Below are 20154 nucleotides of genomic sequence, written 5' to 3'. Positions count from 1 at the left end.
GGGAGCGTAGTGAGTCCCCTGGCATTCAAGAATCATCTGAACTGTTTGACTTTATATGGAGGGGTCTTGCTATCTTGCTAAATTGTTGTGAGGCAAAGCTGGGAGAATCTCATACTCCAGGTGTGTCTTGTGCATGCATGGTTGCAGAGCAGCTTTCTGCAGTAGGTGCAAATATGGAAAATGCATGGCAGAAAAATCACTTGGAGCAGCTTGGCAGACTTGTTTTCAGTGTTATTGAAGGAGGATCATGTGGACTTCAGATGATAGTGACTGTCTTGGGCCAGTGGTGAACTCCACAGACTGTATTAGAAGTTCATATCCTGGGGCTGTTAGCCAGCTTTTGGCATGTGTGGATAGCCAGTTTGGCTTGGTAAGGGATAAGCAAAAGTGGCTTCTCAGGGCAAGGGAAGAAGGTGTGGCATCATGGACCAGAGATGATTTATGTGACACACAGGCAGGCTCAGTTCCTCTTTGTTTACCTCTAATACAAACAAATATGTTAAACTCTGGTCTTTGTGCAGTTTTAAAGGGGGCATTGGACACTGGCAGTCCTGTGGATTCTGGTCACTGTTGTAGCATCTTTGGTTTTATGTCTGTTGAGAAAGGTCCCTTGCAGCAGGGCAGCTGCTCAGCCAGTTGGTTCCCAACCCACAGAGGCTTGCATGCAGCATGCATTGAGTTGTTCTGTTTCCAGCCCAGCTCACCCTTTCTCGTGTCTGTATAACCTCTTCTTTGAGCATTTGCTACAGCAGAGGGCAAAATGCTATGAGTGAGGTGCAGAAGTCACTGAGTAAATAGGCACTGACTGCTACATTGCTGTCATCTCTATCGCTTCTTGCTGTGCTGCCACAGAGTCCTCTAGTGGAAACTTGGTGCACGCCGAGAGAGTTCTCTCCAGCATGACTGCATCGTTTTCCCAAATAAGGAATGAATTTAAGTTGGCAGCAGCTCTCTTCTGTTAACAGACCACATAGTTGATTGTGGGACCTCAGCTTCTCTTTGGAGTCTTCTTTCTTCCTAGATGGCTAATTCCTGTTTCTTTCATAACATTCCTCATTTTCTGTAAACCTTCCCCACTCCTGATTTCTCATGGCTCACACTCCCCTTCTTGTTGCAACCAGCGTGACTTAAATAGTTTTCTTGTAAGAAGAGTTCTGCAGGTCATGGCTCTTACATGAGTTTGTTTAACTGAGACTCAGTCAAGCTCTCCCTAGAAATGTTAAGGATCACAACAGTGTATTGAAGAGATGATTTACCAGGGGAACAACTGCTTTCCTGCACTGGGCACTGGTTAAAGACATACTTATGTAGCACCTTTCCTGAAAAATCCCAGGCTTGGCAGGAAGACTGCACGCAGGAGGGTCTTATGTTGCACGGTGCCATGACTTAGCTCTTCAGTGTTGTGTGCAGCATGGCAGCCAGCAGCCCAGCACAGGAGGTAAAGAAGAGTCCTGCACATCCTTGTATTGCAGAATTACAAGTGAAACCTAAATGGAATTCCCAGATTGCAGTTAACTCCCTCTTTGAAGGGAAAAAGCTGAGGTAAACCCGCACAAGTCTGCGGTGCAGAAGTGTCAGCCTTGGACTCTACAAGAAACACAAAGATGCTAAGGGGGCTGACCTCAGGGTCACTGGAGCATGGAAGGAATTAAGTGACATCTGCTTTGTTTTTTTCCCCCTGTCAGATTCATGAGACAATCGAATCCATAAATCAGTTAAAAATACAACGTGATTTCATGCTGAGTTTCTCCAAAGATCCCAAAGGATACATCCAAGACCTTCTCCGGTCCCAAAGTAGGGATCTTAAGGTGAGCTAAGGTTGGAAGAAGAATGAGCAGGATAACCACAGTCTTTAAGTATTGGAAGGCCACCAGAAGGTCTCCCTGGAGCCTTCTCTTCTCTGGGCTGAACAACCCTCTCTCAGCCTGGCCTCACAGCAGAGGGCTTATGTCAATACCTTAACAATTTTAAGCTGTTACCCTAGGTGTGGGTAACTACCAAAGCTCTTTAGATACATGAGCTAATAAATACAGTACCAGGGAGCTTTTCCTGGGCGCTGGAACCAAACTGTCCATGCTGTTAAATTGTTAGCTCTTGTGGCACTTAGCTTGGACAGCTACTGGTGTCTAGAATCCTTCTGTGGCACAGAGGTTAGGAGCTGTTCACAGTTAGGTAGGAAGCACACATGCTGTTCACTGGCCATTTGCCTTGGGCTTAGAGAACAGCCCTGAACATTCTTAGTGTAGTAATGTAGATCAATTTTGACTCTAGGCAAACCTGAGTGTTCTCTGTGTGGTAGAAGAGCTGCAGTGAAAAAAGTTCTTGTTTTTGTCACAGGTGATGACTGATGTGGTTGGAAACCCGGAGGAAGAGCGCAGAGCTGAATTTTATCATGAGCCATGGTCTCAAGAGGCCGTGAGCAGATATTTCTACTGCAAGGTATGAAGGAATTACCCACACTGCTGGCTTATAAATGAGCCTTCCTGCCACTGAACAACTGAAGCTGCTGCACTGTACAGTCTCTCTTTCTCTTGCAGATCCAGCAGCGCCGGCAGGAACTGGAACAATCTCTGGGAGTGCGCAACACATAAGCACTGCTCACAGGATCCCGCTGGCATCACGACCACCAAACCAGTGGACTTTTCAGTGTTACTTAGCTCACTGTTACACATGGACCTGCTTCCTGACTGGATGAGAGTATACCATCCACACACCAGTCAGAACACCAGCTTTTGAGTGACCTTTGGAACTCTTGCCCGCGGCGGGTGTCTCAAACCACTCCAGGCCAGAGACAGCAGCATACAAGTGTCAGTGTTACAGAAGGTCAAAGGTTCATTCATCAACGCACATCATTAAGTTTTAGTGGAAAGTTCAGACACTACACAGCAAATCCTATTGGGCTATGCACAGAATCATGGGTGGCATTGGTTTGGGGGGAGGTTGAGTTAGGTGTTACAGGAGACTGTACAGATGTAGAGAAAGAAATGCAGTCCTCATCTTATGTTACCTGAGACTCTCAGATAGTAACTTCTCTGGCGTTAGACAAGATAGTCTTTCTTACTGCCATGGAAGAGCTTTGTATTCCTGAATGCAGTTCTTATTCCAGCTGGAGCAGTGCAAGAAGCCATCTCACCATGAGAAAGAACTAACTGGGAGCTCCTCTGGAAGAAAGAAATCTAGTCAGGACATCTCTTCTGCAAACTCTCATTTTTTCTCTTCCCTTTGCCCCTGCACTAATAGAAAGACTGATTCCCCTGTCACTCCATGGGTACAATCAATGTGCTTTCCCCGGGGAAAGAGCTTTTTAGGCATCCTTAATATGGGTGGTAATAGCAAAGCTGAGACTGAAACAAGAAATGAGGCATTCTGAGCAAATGAAAATAACTTAATGGTGCTTTGGTGATACCTGCCTCGAGCATAGCAGGTATGAACAATAAGCATAGATGTAAAACAGGAGATTTCTTAAGTGTTTCTCTGTGTGCCAGTAGGGGATCAGCAATGAGATTTTTCCCTAGTTGTTAAGCTGGTGGAGAATCCAAGAAGCTTAACTTCAGACAATGTGGCATTTTTCTCTTTGCTTCAGGATGTTAAGAGAGTCCCTGGCTTAGTCTTACTTTTTGATCATAGGTAAATTGCCTCATACTATGAATTATTTAGTTCCCCCATACATGGTACATACTGGATATAGAGGATGCTCTTGAGTTATAAAGCACTATCAGCCTTAATTAGCACAGAGAGTGTATCCCTTGGAAGCCACCTCTTGTGTAAATGGGAGACAAATTCAGACTATAGGAACTTACTCCATATTCACTTGGAAGCAGGGACACCTTTGTTAAGTCCTTTTCCCCCCTCATTTTTTTGTAGTGCATAGATTAGTTTGCAGTGTATGGCCCAACATGGTTTCCAGTCCAAAAAGCAGCTGCCAAAGTATAACTCTGTCCAGATGATGTGGCACTCAAAATCCTCTTCTAGGTTACTCCTTTTCATCTCCTTTCTTTCACTTTCTTGGAAAGAGAATCAGATTCAAGTGTGGTGCAGAAGGGAGGCAGTTCTTCTGACTAATGCATTTTACTGTGGTCTCGTCCTTCTCTCTTGTGCTGTCTTTGCCAATTTCTTAATTGAACTCAAAAGGTTTCTTCTCTTCAGTCACAGGAGAGATACTCTTCTGCCCCTTTAGCTAATACCTCTTCTTTCACATTAATAGTGCCATAGCTTTTACTCTGTCTGTTGTATCCAGAGATGTCTTGGAGAATCCACATTTGCTTGCAGTCACACGATGGCAGCAGCACTGTCCTGCAAAACCAGGGCTGTGAGGAGCGTGGCTGTACCTCTCTGCCTGAGGCCTGCTACAGAAAGGGCTTTCTTTGGAACTTCCTTTGTGTTAAAACCTCTTTTGACAGTAAACCATGAGATCCTGCAGTCTTCAGCTGAGTATAGGGAAGGGCTGTGAGGCTGCCATTGAAATCTTACTTCAGGACTCCACTTGGAGGACTACAAGCAAGCATTATGAGGGAAAACAGTGGGGGTCATCTGCTACTGTGCTTCCATATTTATTATGCTGCTGTGTCAGTTGTGTGCATGCTGTCCAGTGTATAAAACTATTTTCTGTGTGTGGTAAGCAGAGCAGCTACAGTCAGGGGACGCTTTCAGTCTTCAGGAATAAGAAATGCAGAGAAAGATGAGCAAGGATTTGAGAAGGGCATGGGATAGGGGTAGATACCTGCAGGGTGCCTGCTAGGGAATTCTCTTTCCTGAGAACTTTCTGACAGAAGTGGTAGAGAGAAATTGCAGCTGTGCCACAGCTGGCAGTGGAACAGAGTCCAGCCTGCTTTTACAGTTGCTGTGTAGGATTGATTGGATTGTCTGTTGCCAAGTCTTTCCCAGAGCAAACTAATGAAACTAATGCAGTGTTTCTGCTCAGGAGCATCACTGGAAGGTGATTTTGTGTCAAGCACCAGTGCTGTACTGAAGTGTGTGCACATGCTTGAGTCAGTCCCTGTGGATGGCACTGAAGATGGCAATCCACAGTGTAAATTCTGACATCCCCCTCTCCATATGCTTACTGTACATACACAGAGCAGTCAGGCTGGGGGCTGAGATTTCCATGCTTCTCCCCTGTGTTCAGAAGGAGTTCAGGCCTTTCACTGAAGAGACAGTTGCAGGGGTGCAGCCAGCAGCTTGTTTGTTTGCAAAGAAAAAGGAAAGATACGTTATATTTGAAGATAAATAGTGAAGCAGTACTGGGGGGAGCTGGACTGAATGCTGCTTGAGCATACAAAAACTAAAGGCAGTGGGACTGAACAGGGCTCTTCTTGTGGCAGGCTGTGAATGATAAATTCATTTGAAGTTCAGAGAGTGGTTCTCCTTTTGTGTGCATAAAAGATAAGGTGGTTTTGGGGGGTCTTCAGTTGCCACCACAGTACAGCACAAATCTGCATACTGAAACTCCCCATTCTGTGCCTAGAAGCAATTGGTGTGCAGGTGCTAGAAAATAGAGCATCAGACTAGAAAAGGGTTAAACCAGAATCCTGGAGTGTCAATAGAAGAGAAGTGTGGCTTGGAGCTAAAGTGTTGACATGGCAGGTGTGAAACACACTTTTTAGCCCTTTCTGTTGTTGGCTATGAGTCAGAATCCAGGCCAATGGCATCCTGGGCTGCATCCGAAGAAGCATGGCCACCAAGTCAAGAGAGCTGATTCTGGTAATGGTCTCACCTGGAGTACTGTGTCCAGCTCTGGAGCCCTCAACGCAGGAAGGATGTGGACCTGATGGAGCAGGTCCAGAGGACAGCCACAGAAATGATCAGGGAGCTGGAACATCTCTCCTATAGGGGCAGGCTGTGGGGGCTGTGGCTGTTCAGCCTGGAGAAGAGAACACTCCAGGAAGACCTTAGAGCAGCCTTCCAGTATCTGAAGGGAGCCTACGAGAAGGCTGCAGAGGGACTGTTTGCGAAGGCCTGGAGTGGTGGGATGAGGTGCAATGGTTTAAATGAGAGAATTTAGGTTGGATGTTAGGAACAAGCTCATTATGATGAGGGTGGTGGAGCACTGGAACAGGCTGCCAAGGGAGGTAGTTGAGGCCTGGAAATATTCAAGGTCAGGCTTGACAATTTCCTCTAGTGGAGGATGTCCCTGCTGACTGCAGGGGGTTGGGACTGGATGACTTTGGAGCTCCCTTCCAACCCAACCATTCTGTGATTTTATGTGCAGGGTACTGTTGGGAATAGCACAGTCCTGGTGAGTCAGTGGGCTTTGTGTGTATGGGGTATGTGCACATGGAGAGAGCCAGTCCTGATGTAGCCTGGGAAATGGGCTTGCAGGACAGAACAGAGTAACTTTGCGACATGTTGTCAAAACATTCTCCAGCGTTCCCAAGAGGGATTCAGTTCCACACAGGAGGGTTAGTTGTTGTAGTGCAGACATTTTTTACACTGCCTTGCTCAGAATTTACCCTGTGGAAGCAGAGTGAGAATACTACTGCATGTATCAACATTGGTGCAGGCCCTAGGGCTCCTCATTTTGCCAAAACACTAGTAAGGTACTGGGGTGTTGAGAACTTTGTTATGGCAGTGCAAAGAGATGAGGGGGGAAAAAGAGAGCTCTCCTTTCTGTAACTGCTCTGTTGTTTAATAGGATGTATCTGTTCTGCCAGATCCTGTATGATAAACACCTTTTCCAATCTCATTGAAGAAAGGAACTCCATTAAAAAAATACAACCATGGGTTTGTGAGAGTGAGCAAATACGTGTATAAAGGGGAGAAGGAGAGAGGGGGAGGCTCTCCCTGCTCTGTAGCCACCGTATCTTCATTGTATGATGCCGAGTGATTCGTAGAAAAGCTTTTAACAATAAACACTTTGTTTCTTTGTATCTCTTGCACTAAGCTTTTTTTTTGTCTTAACAAAGACAGGTACAGTTGGTTTCTTTCTGCTCCTAATCCTAGAATCAGTCAGGGTTGGAAGGGGCCACAAGGCTCATCTAGTTCCAACCCCCCTGCCATGGGCAGGGACACCCCACACTAGAGCAGGCTGGCCAGAGCCTCATCCAGCCTGGGCTTAAACACCTCCAGGGATGGGGCCTCAACCACCTCCCTGGACAGCCCATTCCAGGGCTTCACCACTCTCATGGTGAAGAACCTCCTCCTCACATCCAGCCTGAATCTCCCTACATCCAGCTTCATTCCATTCCCCCTAGTCCTATCACTCCCTGAGATCCTGAGAAGTCTCTCTCCAGCCTTCTTGTAGGCCCCCTTCAGATACTGGAAGGCCACAATAAGGTCACCTTGGAGCCTTCTCTTCTCCAGACTGAACAGCCCCAACTCTTTCAGCCTGTCCTCATAGGAGAGGTGCCCCATCCTTCCTGAATTTTGGGATTTCTGTTTCCAGGGACATGGATCTACAGCTTTTAATGGGACCTGGCAAGGATGAGAACTGTTGCTCTTTAGATCTTTCTTACATGAATTAATTTCTTTCCTGGATTCCATTTTCAGGCAGGGTCTGGCTGCTCTCCATTGCTTGGCCATTTAGAATCATCATCATTATCACTGTTTTCAGTTGTAGTTAAAAAAACCCCAACAAAACCCAGCTGCAGCTGGGGCTAGAACTTGGATGCTGATGTTTAAATAGAGACAAATGTAAATGTTTATGCTATACACTGTTTCTAAAATGCCTCTAAATGCTATTTATAGCAAGAATTTAGAACCTCGACCCTCGCCTTTAAATGTCTGTCACAGACAGAGAAACACTTTCAAACCCCCCCACTTCTCCTTTTTCCCATTTTTCCATCCCACTTTTGGGATGATTGCCCCAAACAGGAGCTTTCCCCTGCAGGGCTGCACAAGCCTAGCAGAGCCACCCCCATGGCACAGAAATGCCCCCAAGCCTCTGACTCAAAAAAGAAAAAGCCAGTGGAGGTCAGAGCAAGACGACGGGTCGATTTCCGCCGTGTTGCCGGTGAGTGTGGCAGTGGTGGTCTGGAGGAGGCGAACGAGGCAGCAAAGGAGCTGAGCTGCTCACCCCGCATAGGGCCAGAGGCGAACCCCTCAGTGCTCGGTGCTGCCACCCGGTGTTTAATTGTTGACACTGCACCGCTGCAGCGGATTGTTCAGCCCGTCGGTGCTGCCACCTAGTGTTTATTCATAGGAACTGCAGTGCTGCTGGGCTGTGCGCGTCAGCGTTCAGCGCTGCTGCCTCAAATCTCTCCTTTTTAGGTCGATATTGACAAATTGCATTAGTTTCTTGTTAAAAACGGATTCAAGAGTAGAAATCCTATGTGCACTATATTATGGAAAGGAGGGGGGATGGAAAGGATGGAAAGGATGGAAAGGATGCTGCTATGGGGCCGGAGCATGGGGCGCAGGGCCACGCGTTCCCATGGAGTTGGCGCAAGCGCTATGGACCGTCGAGTTGCTATGGCATCGGAGACTCAGCGCTATGGAGAGCCGCTGGGGCTGAACCGAGCAGGACGGAGCAGAGCCGAGCAGGTCTTCGCTCTCCGACCGCGGGGGCGCACGCTGCAGAGACCCGCGGAGTGGCTCTGCCGTGGGAGCGGAGTGGTCGGGGGGAGCCCGAGGCTCGGCGTCTGGCAGGGTTCTGAGCGGCTCCGGGTGCCTGCGAACCGCCGTCCGCTCGGGGTGTGTATGTGTGTCTGTCTGTAAGGAAAACCTCACACACTGAGAAAGGTTCGTTGTCTTTCTCATACAAGGATTCAGCAAATCAGTTATCAGGGAAGACGTGTCTGAGACACATTTTAGAGCAACTTATGTAAGTATCTGGAGTGTTCCTGAAGAGTTACTGCTCGTTAATAAAGAGGAAGTACTCGATGCTTGTGTTGCGGCTCCCATCAGTCAGCTGTATTCTAAAAATCTCTCCAATATGTTGCGCTTGAAACAAATCTCACTCTTCCCCACGTGCCTCAGCAGGTCTGAAATCCTGCCACTGAGAGGCACTGTCGTAGAAGCAATGCGCGACCCAAGAACAGGCTCTGCACCGCGTAACCTGCACCGCGTAACCTGCACCGCGTAACCGGCTGATGTGACGAGAGATGGTTTCAACTTCCTAGCAGGGAAAATAGAGCACGGTGCTGCTACTTTTGCATCCATCATTCTTGCTGTCCTCTGCCGTCTGGCCGATTGTGCCCTTTTGTTCCGTACCATGCTTCATAGTTGTTTCCTAATAGTCACAGCGCATGCAAAACTCCAGAGTACTTGACAGCAGTCCCGGGTCGAATGATTCCCCAGGTCACTGTGTGGTTATTTCTTAGTTACCATGCTGTCAGAGAGAAAAACTCCCCCTGGTTTGTGTCATCACTCTGTACTGGATGGCACTCTGTACTGGCACAGCACTAACGACCAATTTCCCTCAGTTTAAGAAAGTGAGGTAACCCAACCATGCATTTGTGTATGCACAGATGCAAACTTGCACCTGTGTAAATAAATATTGTAAACATGCATTGGCTAAGTGGCAGAAAGTTTATGGATGCTGATCTTCAAAATACTTGATTTAAAAAGACAGGGAAAGCCAGCAAGAGCAGGAGCGTCACAGCTATGTGTTCTGTTTCAGCCTTGAAACAAGCCTACAACCCTTGGGCAAGCTTGCTCTGGTGCTGCAAGGTGTTGTAAGGGCTGCAGTGGAGCTGATGAAGAGGGAGGTGTACTCAAGCTTCAGATAAATCTCTTAGCAGAAAGTGCTGGCAAAGACACATTCAAAATGATGTGTCGGGCTAGAAACTGGAGCAGCTGAAGTGCCAGGGCACAGCCATTGCCATCCCTTGCTGGAGCAGAGGGCATAGCTGCTAAGAATATCTCCTAATTAATTTTAATAAATCAAAACCAACTGCCTAATTGTGAGAGCTGAAAGAGTTAGTTGTCTGTCTGCCCAGAGATTTCTCAGACAAGCATCTCATTGCTAATAAACTTCTGATGTGTTTCAGTCCTGTCTCCTGTGGGTTTCCATGGTATTGGGCTCTCTGCCATGCTTGTTATCATTCTGTTGATAAATGAGATTTGGGTCATTGAGTTACAGCTGGGCTATGTATAACTCATGATGGGTAGTTGTTGGGACTGTTTTCCCTTTCTGTTTAAAGGGAGTAGAAGAAACATAGGAAGGGGCTTCTGAAATGTCAGACAAATCCTTATGCAAAAGTAATTTGAAAAGTCCTTTGCACGTTCTTCCTCATTCACAAAGCACACACAAGCCTAACCCTCTGAAGCTGGGTAGCATTGGAGTCACAAGCAGATAAGGCCAGATAAGACTGGCAAGAACCTCTGTTGTTCATCCAGTCCAGCCTCCTGCTCAAGCCATGGTCAGCTAAAGCAGTTTGCCAAGGACTGTGTCCAACTGATGCTGAGGGTGTTCAAGGATGGAGCCTTCACTGTCTCTCTGGGCAACCTGCTCCATTGTTTGAATACCCTCAGAGTAAAGCAGGTTTTTTTCTTGTGTTGAGATAGAATTTCTTGCATTTGAGCTTGTGCCCATTGCCTCTGGTGCTGTCCTTGGGCACCACTGAACAGAGCTTGGCTTTGTCTCCCTTAAACCCTCCTGATGGGTATTTATAAGTAATTGTGAGATCCTCCCTGAGCCTTCTCTTCTCCAGGCTGAGCAGTCCCAGCTCTCTCAGCTTCCCTCAGTTCCTTAATCATCTTCATGACCTTTCACTGGACTCTCTATTATGTCCATATCTCTCTTGTACTGGGGAACCCAGAACTGGACACAGTACTCTAGATACGGCCTCATCAGTGCCAAGTGGAGGGGAAGGGTCACCTCCCTTGACCTGCTGGCAATGCTTGTCTAATGCAGCTCAGGATACCATTGGTCTTCCCTGCCAAGTTCCCCAAATCTTTTTGTTGCCTTTCCTGAAGAAGGAGGAACATTTGCTTTCTTCCAGTCCTCAGGAATCTCTCCTGATTGCCATGACCTTTCATAGATTGCAGAGAGTGGCCTCACAGTGACATTGGCCAGTCCCTCAGCACTTGTGGGTGCATCCATTGAGATCCCAAAGGTCCAGTTTGTTTAAACCTTCCCTAACCTGACCACCTCCACCAAGGGTAAGTCCTTCTTGCTCCAGATTTCTGTCCTGAGCTCAGGGAAGTCTGTAGAGCATGCTATAGCAAAGATGCAGTTTTGTTCATTCTCTGCACTGCTCTCAGCGTGCTGGGTTTTGTTCCCCATTCAATTCTACAGCATTCTCTAGAACAAAATGACCTCAACAGCAATGTTTGCATGTAATTACAGCCTCTCTATCTACCTTCTTTCCCTCCCTTTTCCTCCCACTCACCTCTAGCATTTTATTTCCAAATCCTCCTCCTTCCTTAGCGTCTGTGGGAGGAGAAGGGCTTTGCAGTGTGTCCATGGGCTCACATTACAAGCTCTGAGTGGCATAAGAGTGTCATGCTTAAACCCCTGTAGGGTACACCTGAAAATTCATTTTTGTTTTGCAGAGGAGAGAGCTCTGGTGAAGGCTTTCCATTAACCTCACCCCAGCCTCAGAGCTGACATCACCAAATCCCCCAGCAAGGGGATTTGCTGCACCTCCACAGTGGAAAAGTGAGATGATTCTGTTTAAACATAGAAAAGTAACTTGCTGCCCATGGTGCATTTTGGAAAACTGCAGAGTTTTCCTGAAAGATTAATGATGTTAAAAAGTGCTAATGGCAGGCAAGAGCAGCTTTTAGCTGCTGAAGTGGCACAGGCTGAGGGACTGCTCCCCTGCACTGTTCCCTGCTGCGGCTGGGGACCCTTGCCCTGGCTGCCCCATGCTTGGGATGGCATGGCACGGCACTAGAGCCCACCTGCCCCACCACGGCGAGCCCAGCATGAGTTGATTGTGCCCCTGACACGCCTTGGGCAGGCTCAGGGAAGAGTTGCTGGCAGTTGCTGTCAGGCGTGCCAGCCTGCACGCTTCCACAGCGCATCGTGCTCTGAAATGACAGGTTTTGTCCAAAGTGCTTGTCTGCCTCTTTTGTTTGCCTCCTCAAGCAGAAGAACACTCTGCATTAATACTCCACTGCAGCTTTTTCAGAACCATTGGCCTGGCCTTGGCCTGTCTGCCTGCAGAGCCCCTTGGGCCGGCTGGTGGAAAGGATGAGCCCCCCTCCCCATTTCTCTCTGCATGTGCCCACATCACCCCAGCAACCTGCCTTGGCCCCAGCCTGCTCTCTAGCTTCCTGTCTGGTTTGGGTGCCAAAGGCTGCCTCTCTGCCCCATGCTGATGGTTTTTTCCTTCTCAGCTCTTTCAGCGAGACCGGATCCTTCCCTAGTTTAATGGTGTGACAGTTGGATTTTGGACACTACTGTCTGGAAAGATTTTCTGTCCAAGAAAATATCATCCCACTGCTCCAGGATGAAAAAAAAGGAGAAAGAATTTAGCAGCTCCCATCCTGGAAGATGCATTGGCAGTGAGCATGGAGAGCCAGGCTTCATCTCCAGCTTGTTCCTGCACACCTAGACAATGTTTGCAAGCCCCAAAAGGTCACCCCATGTCTAAAGCCAAGTACAGAGTTGGTATGGTTGGCACACTGAATGCTCTAAGAGGTCTCTGATCCTTCTTAAAGGATTTCAGTGAAGTTCCATATTCTGGAGTGTATAGTTTTAACTTGGAGAAAGAGGAGGCTCCATCTGTAGGCTTGTCTAGAAAATGAGATGCATCCCATAAGTGTGGGGCTTTTTTTCTGCTTCCAATGAAAAATTCACTACCTGGTGTCATGCTCCATTGATCTGCATATGAGCAGGGTGATTTCCATAGAACCCAGTGGGCTAACCCCACTGCCAAGGCCTGATCTGCTGTGCAGACTGCCCAGCAAGGCACCAGAAGCTGGGGCGGAGGACACTGGTGGGCAAAACCCAAACCGAATATGCAGGTATCTGCCCAGGAAGAGCCACAGGAAGGAAAGCCCCAGTGTGGTGCTCCAGGCTGCTCTGAGGAACTGCTCCAGTGGAATGGACCTTATCCACACATGGCCTCTGTTTTGCCTCTGACATGAGGCAGGAGAAGCAGCGCAGCCCTTGCCTGCGCTCTGAGGCTGATCACAGCTGACGTTCTGCAACCACACTCAATGGAGAGGAATTCTGGTGATCTTTGGCTCTCCCCGGTGCTGGGACACTGATGAGCAGTGACAGTTGCACAACTGCTGTCCTTTTCTGCGCTGCATAATGAAGAAGTAAGAGCAGAGCCATGGTGGTACCTGCTGCTTCTTGCAGCCTGCTGCTGGGTGGCTTTTGGCCCCAAACATGCTTGCTGCTGTGTGTGAGAGAGAAGAACTGCACTGAAAGGTGCCTGGAAAAGCAGAATACATGTGTGGATCCACTGACAGACATATCAGTGCTTTTATCCCTGTGCTCTGTTTGCCCCAGGATGCATTCTCTCTTCAGACCTGTGCCACTCTCCAAATGCCACCAGAGCCAAACTGCCTCACGGTAACTCACATCCCCCCAGCTCTGCCCTCCCAAACCTTCCATCTGTGCAGTCCCTTCACTTACTTATCACAGAGCACGGTCACACCCATAGCCATGCATCGTTCATCTGGGCCCCAGTGGGAAATAATCCCAAACCATTCAGAAATACAAATAAAGCATGAAAGCCTGCAAACAGTTGTGAAGCCACAGAATCTGCACGGGTTTGAAGGGCTTGTGAGGGGTGCTGCGGGCACGTTGGTGTGCCTGCTGCTGAGGGGCTGGCTGCAGACCAGGCACGTGCTGTGGTAAGGTGAACGAAGGCGTCCAAGCAGTGCTGTCAGCGCCGTGGTATTCGGGCTGAAGCAACCCGCTGCTGCTTGTGCCAAAGTTGGCAGCTGAAAGGAGCCTTCCCAAGGTCTTTGGGTTTTGTTTGTCAAGGCTTAGTCTCAGTCAGCATCAGCCACGCTGACATGGCTGGTGGGGAGGTGGTTGATGCTGTGATGCTCTGGATGCCAGGCTTCATGGGGAAAAAAAATAATCAAGGCAACCCCTCCCCCCAGTTTTCCTGTTTTCAAAAGACACCAAGCTGCACAGGCACTGTGTTTGCAGGACATGCTCTCTCTTTTTAGGAGGAAAGAGCTTTTAGTGAAATAGCTTCTCATATAGCATCAATGCCATCCAGGACACTGACAGTAGGAGGACTTTGGGAGATCCAAGTGAAGGAGAGCACATTTAGCTTCGAAGCTTCAGTAGCCAGTTAGAGACAAAACATTTTCCCTGTAAGGTTCAGTGCATCCAGATTTGGCAGTAGAAGCTGCCCAGTGGAGTTTTAGCTGATTACATATTTAAGAACAGATGTGAGGCTGGAGTTCTGTTGTTGCTGGGCATCTCTCAGCTATTCTTTGTCATGAGACACTTGATATGTTTTATACCCCCAATGCACTTCCCCTCCCACTGCTGTAGTGCTGAAACATTTAAATAAACCCTTCATTTTGTAGAGGTGGAGAAAGGAAATGTATGCTTTGCCTCTCATTACCCTCTGCTCTCTCTCCTATCTGCCCAAAGGTTGTTCTGGACTCTCTCTTGGTCACACACGAGGTGAAAGCTTGGTGCTCAATTTTTCTGCCAGCAGGGATGTGCAACTGCTTTGCTTTTTTTTGGGGGGGGAGAGGGGGCTGTATCATAAACCATGACAGTGTAATGATTTTGGTTAAGAAACAGCAAGCCAAAGGGGGAAAGATGCATCTGTTAAACATATGTTGAAGCAGAGCAAATAGTTTACTCTTCTTACACTTCTGTTACAGAAGTGAAGTAACTATCTGATGGTATTTGAGATGAGATGCCAGGCTAGCTGTGGGGGCTTCATGCTGGAGGATGCTAGAACCCCCAGACAGGTATTAGGATGAGGACTGATTGTGCTGATTACTACTGGTGTAGTGGGTTGCCCCTTTGCTCCAAATCCATAGTGAACTGGTGTCCTGGGAGCTGCTGGGACTCATGTGCTAGCTAATGAGAGATGGGTTTGGAGGTCATCATAACAAGGAAAGCCACCAGCAACACAGTTGTGAAATGTGTCACCACTAATGTAGCCAAATACAGCATAAAGCCATGAACAGACATATTCCAAAGGGGCAGGGACATTGTGGAGTCTCACAGTTCCTCCTTGCTCCATCCAATGTGCTTCATTTCCAGCCTGGGACTCTGTGCTACGCACTCCACTCAGCTTCTTACTTGCATGTTCACCAAGCAGTGCTGTGCCTGGCCATTCCATCAGCCATTGTCACAGCAGTGTCTTTATGCTTTCCTGTGCTCTGAGCTTCTCTTCTAACATTACCAGCTACATGGGGCCGTTGTTATGAAAAAAACCCCAAATTATGATTTCCAGGAAGCCCACAAAAAAGTGGCCACAGCCTGATTTGCACAGATCACTTCCTCTAGTTAGGCCACAAAATGTGACCATTTCAAAGCTGATTTATAGTTCTAACTGAAGTTCAGGATCTTAATCTTCCTCACTGTTTCCCCTGTCTAAACTACACTTGGCTGTGTGCAGATTAGGGTCAGAGGTGGAGGGCAGAAGGAAGAAGGATCAATTGTTCTGATTGCAAAGGTAAACAGCAGTAAGTGCCCAATTGTTTCTGTATTTTTTAATCAAGTGGATTATTCAGACTGCTCTGAAGAGCCATCAGTGTGTGCAAGCAGCACAGACAAACCAAATCAATCCACATCCTCCTCCTCCTCTCTTCAGGTGCTTGTTTTTCTTGTCAGTGATCCAGGGTGAGGTCAAGCTCCTCCAGTGCTCCAGGTCCTCTATGAAGGACAGCAAGAAGCCTGCATCTTAGTGCATCAAAAGGGTGGTGTCCAGCCCTAAAGTGGGATAGGTCTGGAGAAACGATGGGAAATGCTGTGGGTCACAGCAGGGCAATGCAAACTGCATGTTCAGCCCAGAAAGCTTAGTCCTTCGTTCATGGCTGTCAGCAGCATCGAGGGACCACAGCACAGGGCTCTGACCCTCTGACAGCCCTTGGAGGCTGCAGGAGGGAAATTAGCTCATGCAAAAACAAGGCCTTTGGTCAGCACAGGAGCTACTGATGCCTCATCTCCTATGTGTTTGTTTTGTGCTTGCCCCAGGGAAGCATGATCTCCTATGCTATAATTTTCAGAGAAGATGGACCTCACCCAAAGAAAAGAAAAGGAGGGTCTCCCAAGAGCCTTACTCCATTTTCAGTGTCAGCCATGCACTGTAAGTCCTAGTCCTGATGCCAGCCAGGCTCCTCAGAGGTGTCTGGATGAGGCAAAGCACGCAGCTTTGCACCACACACCAGCACCTGGTGCTCTTCCTGCCTGCAGCAGCTGAGCACCATGGAAGGCATCACCCATTTTGGAACAAGCCCTCCTCAGACAAAAAGCCACAGATGGGCTCCTGGATGCCCACATGTCTGCACATTTTCCTGTCACCTCCAGGCTGCCCAGGAGTTTCCTCTCCTTGTCCTCCTGGAAATGTGCTGTTCATTTTCACCCTAGCACGTGTCCTTCAGAAACACGTCTTCGAGCTACTGAGAGCCCAACTGGGCTCTGCTTCAATCTGAGTTCAGCAGGAATGCACCTCTGCTGCCCAGCCCAGCTCCTCACAAAGACACTGATGGGTGTAGCTTCCCTCCAAGACAAGGGTGCTCGATGCTCTGGAACTGAACTGGGCTGTCATGGTGCTGAATGATATTCCTGTGCTTGAAATGGCCTTGTGAATGGTGAAACTGGGAAGGTGTGGATGAGTTTCCAGAAGTTGACTTCTACATCCTATGGATGAATTTTCATCACCCCTTCATACTTTTTTTTCTTAAGGTTTCATGTGTTTTGACAAACAGATGTAACCAGGATGCTGAGGGATTAACCAGGAGCAGAAAGACTTTCATGGCAGTTGTTGGCTTGGGCTGTTAACATTTCTTCTGCAACTCCCAGGGTCGCTGCCCGGCTGTGGTGTTTCTGCATGGGATGTAATGGGCATTGTACAAACCCAGGCTGCTGCACTGCAGGTTAACTGTGAGCAGAGCAGAGCAGAACAGAGGAGTTTAGCTTAGGCAGGAGGCACACCCTCTGTTTTGGCAAGAAGCAGCTCAAATTCTTACTCTGATTTACGCTCGTTTATGGAAACGGCTGCAGTGAACTCTCGAAGCATGTGGTAGTGTTTAACTGTATGGAACTTGGAATCAGCTTCAAGTGCTGCATGTGGGGAGATCAAAGCTAATAAACTATATATTTTATAGAGGGAATATTTGTGATGGAGAAACCAATCCATCTCGGCGATAGCCGCCAGGGAGAACCTCGTTCAAACACAAAGGCTGGTGTGGTGATGTTCCTCTGTTTGCTTGTTATGGAGGGAGATGGTTTATTTGAGTCTCCATTTGAACATAAACTCTGCAAAATTTTGTGTACTTTGCAGGAAGCTCCCTGTGCTCTCAGGGCTGAGGGCAAGGCATGCAGCAGCAGATGGACTTGGGGTCTCTAAGCATGTGGTGCTGGGGGTGGCGACTCTGCCTCCCTGCTAGTGAAGGGATGGGGGCAGAGCCTTTCTTCTCTGACAGCAACATGGAAAATACTTTCCTCCTGGTGAAGTCAGGCTGATGTAACTGTCATGCCATGTTTTGCCAAAAGGGGAAGAGGGAGAAGAAACCTTCACTTGGTTGTTTTGGCACAGCTGCTGACCAGTTGCCTAGTCCCAGCTCAGCAGGATCTGAATGTGACCTGTGATGCCTGTTCTAAGCAGCCTGGGGAAGGCCATGGTCCTCCTGCACCTCTTGATGCTGCTCCTACCCTTCCAGCCATTGCCATGGAGGTTCCTCACCGTGGAGAATGACAGCTGTTTCCACCACAGTCTTCTTCTGAGATCTCCCCTCTCCCTGGGCTTGCTTGCTCTCCTTGTGCAGTTCAGCTTTTAAGTCCTGGTTATTTGTGTGAAGTGGCTCTCCAGGGCTGCCCTGCGTGACTATTTTTGTCATTTCCTCCAGCAAGTTCCTGTGATTGTTGGGTTGGCATTGTCTGAGTCACCCACCACACTTCCTCCCATGTTCCCTCCCAGCTGGGAAAAGCCTCCTCCTGCTAATTTTCCTTTGTTAACTGAAGCATCCTGAAAGTAATTCCCCCTCTAACAGCACAAAGGCCAGGCTTGATGGTAGCCCCATGCTTTGCAGGTGCTTGCATCATCAACAGGGGCAGAGGATGCCACTGAGCTGTCTGGCAAAGTTACTGAAGATGGGAGGAACCAGCTGGGCTGATGTGCCCCTTCTTTTCTGCCTTCAGCTCCACGTGGCTGCCTTGTGCCCAGGACTCTAAGGTGACACATTTCAGCCAGAGCCACAGTCTTGCTCATGCTCTTTACAGGCAGAGCCAAGCATGTTGGGTGATGCTTGTCCACCTACAGTGATCTTCCTCATGGCCTCTCCTGCCCAGAGGACTCCTGACATTGCTGCCAACATCTGTTAGGCCCTGCACAGGCAGCCAAGACTGCCTGCTTTAGTAGACTCATGGTACAACCAACTCAGCAGCCCAAAGACACAAGTCTGTGAATGGAGCCCTTTTGGTGACAGGGCTGCTGGGTGCTGGCTGTCACCACTCCATGATGAAAAGCAGAGCTGGCAGGAGCTGCCCCAGCACGCTGGGTGTGCGCAGCGAGGCAGGAGGCTGTGTGGTGCAGCTGGGCACCACATGGCCATGGAGCACCACAGAGCACACCTGGCCAAGCAGCCTGGCCTGGCTCCCCTGCAAACAAGCTGCATGTGTGAGCACTGAGAGGCTCCAAAACATAGGCAGGGCAGGGATCTCAATATATGTGATGGGCCAGTGTTGAACAGCCCAGCATGTTTCCTTACAGTCCAACATGGTCCTTTTCATCTGTTTGGCTAGCTTTTGGCTTGTGCATGTCATCCAAAGCAAAAATGCCCTTTTTTTTCCCTTTGTCTTTCACCCTAAGCACCAGGCTGCTATGGGACTACTGTTTCTGCCCCCATAAGAGTGGAAAACATCATCAAGCTTGAGCTTAGCAGTTCTTTCCTTTTATCTGATGGAGACATAATGTTTGTCACCTCTGTGCTGTACTGGACAGACTAATCCTCAGGGAGGCTCCTGTCACACCAGCCTTGCCCCCGTTGAGAGGAGTATAGCAACGTGCTTGTAGGAACGTTACCTTTGGCCACTGGTACTTGCTGGAGGTGCCCAGGGACACCCTCCACCCTGGTGCTGCTGCCTTGCACTGAGTGTGGTTGAGATGCAACAAGGAGTCAGTTGGAGTGTGTCCAATGGGTGGGTGCTGAGCAGGTAGCCCCGCAGCAGGCAGGCAGGGGAAGGCACAGACCATGAGCATGATTTTTTTGTGGCCATCCAGGGGGATGCTTTTCTGAAGGTGACCCTGAAAGACTAGGGACCATACATGGGCTTTAAGCAGCCCCTCCTCTTTACAGGAGGAAATCTGGCATCTCTCCCACTTCACCAGCCGAGGCCATCGACTTGTCTGATGCTATTTCTGCTGCTTGTTAGGTTTGCTCTGCAGTAACCAGTGACACATTTCCCACTGGGAAAGCACTAAAATCATCACCCAGCTGCAAGGGGTATTTATAATTTCTGCTGGAGCCACCCTGATGTTTCTTATTAGCACCAGTGGTATGTGTGGAAACCTGTACCTCAGAGGGGGCGGATGGTGAAACAGTCCCCTGCAAGTGCTAGGAGAGGAGGAAGGCTGGACTGTCATCAGCAGAAGCATCTGCCAGCTCTGTGCCTGGGTAACATCACCCTGGGCACCACCAGTCTGGCAGAAGGTGGGAGGAAAAGGAAAGTTTTGAAAGGAGTTTGGAAGGAAAGCAAGCTCAAAGAAAAGGGGGCTGTGAACAAAATCTTATGACTTCTATTCTTGGCTTCATTCCTGATATGCTGACCTGAAGAGTCAAAAGGAAGGTCCAAGCCAGTGTCACAGAATCACAGAATCAGACAGGTTGGAAGAGACCTTCAAGATCATCAAGTCCAACCTATTACCCAACCCTAACTGATCAATTAGACCATGGCACTAAGTGCCTCGTTCAGTCTTTTCTTAAACACCTCCAGGGATGTCCACCCCACCACTTCCCTGGGCAGCCCATTCCAATGGGCAGTCCCTCTTTCTGCTAAGAACTTCTTTCTGAGATGAAGCCTAAACTCCCCACCTCCCTGCACAGCTTGAGACTGTGTCCTCTTATTCTGTTTCTGATTGCCTGGGAGAAGAGACCAACCCCCACAGAATGCCA

The 20154-nt window shown here is 48.6% G+C and overlaps 1 protein-coding gene across 7 annotated transcripts in view; it reads left to right on the top strand.

Annotated features, from left to right (window-relative positions):
• The window catches only part of SMARCD3 (SWI/SNF related, matrix associated, actin dependent regulator of chromatin, subfamily d, member 3), a 67764-nt gene extending 62378 nt beyond the window's left edge, over positions 1 to 5386 (top strand). For all 7 annotated transcript variants that reach the window (XM_054171229.1, XM_054171228.1, XM_054171231.1 and 4 more), the window contains 3 exons: positions 1686 to 1808; positions 2338 to 2439; positions 2538 to 5386. In XM_054171229.1, coding sequence (XP_054027204.1) covers positions 1686 to 1808; positions 2338 to 2439; positions 2538 to 2591 — 279 coding nt within the window. In that variant the 3' untranslated portion in view covers positions 2592 to 5386. The remainder of the gene's footprint in view (positions 1 to 1685; positions 1809 to 2337; positions 2440 to 2537) is intronic.
• Positions 5387 to 20154: the final 14768 nt, after the last annotated feature.

Source organism: Dryobates pubescens, chromosome 21 (genome assembly GCF_014839835.1).
Source record: "Dryobates pubescens isolate bDryPub1 chromosome 21, bDryPub1.pri, whole genome shotgun sequence".
Taxonomy (NCBI): Eukaryota; Metazoa; Chordata; class Aves; order Piciformes; family Picidae; genus Dryobates; species Dryobates pubescens.
Note: the sequence above shows the minus strand (reverse complement) of the source record. Positions and strands in the feature narration are given on the sequence as shown.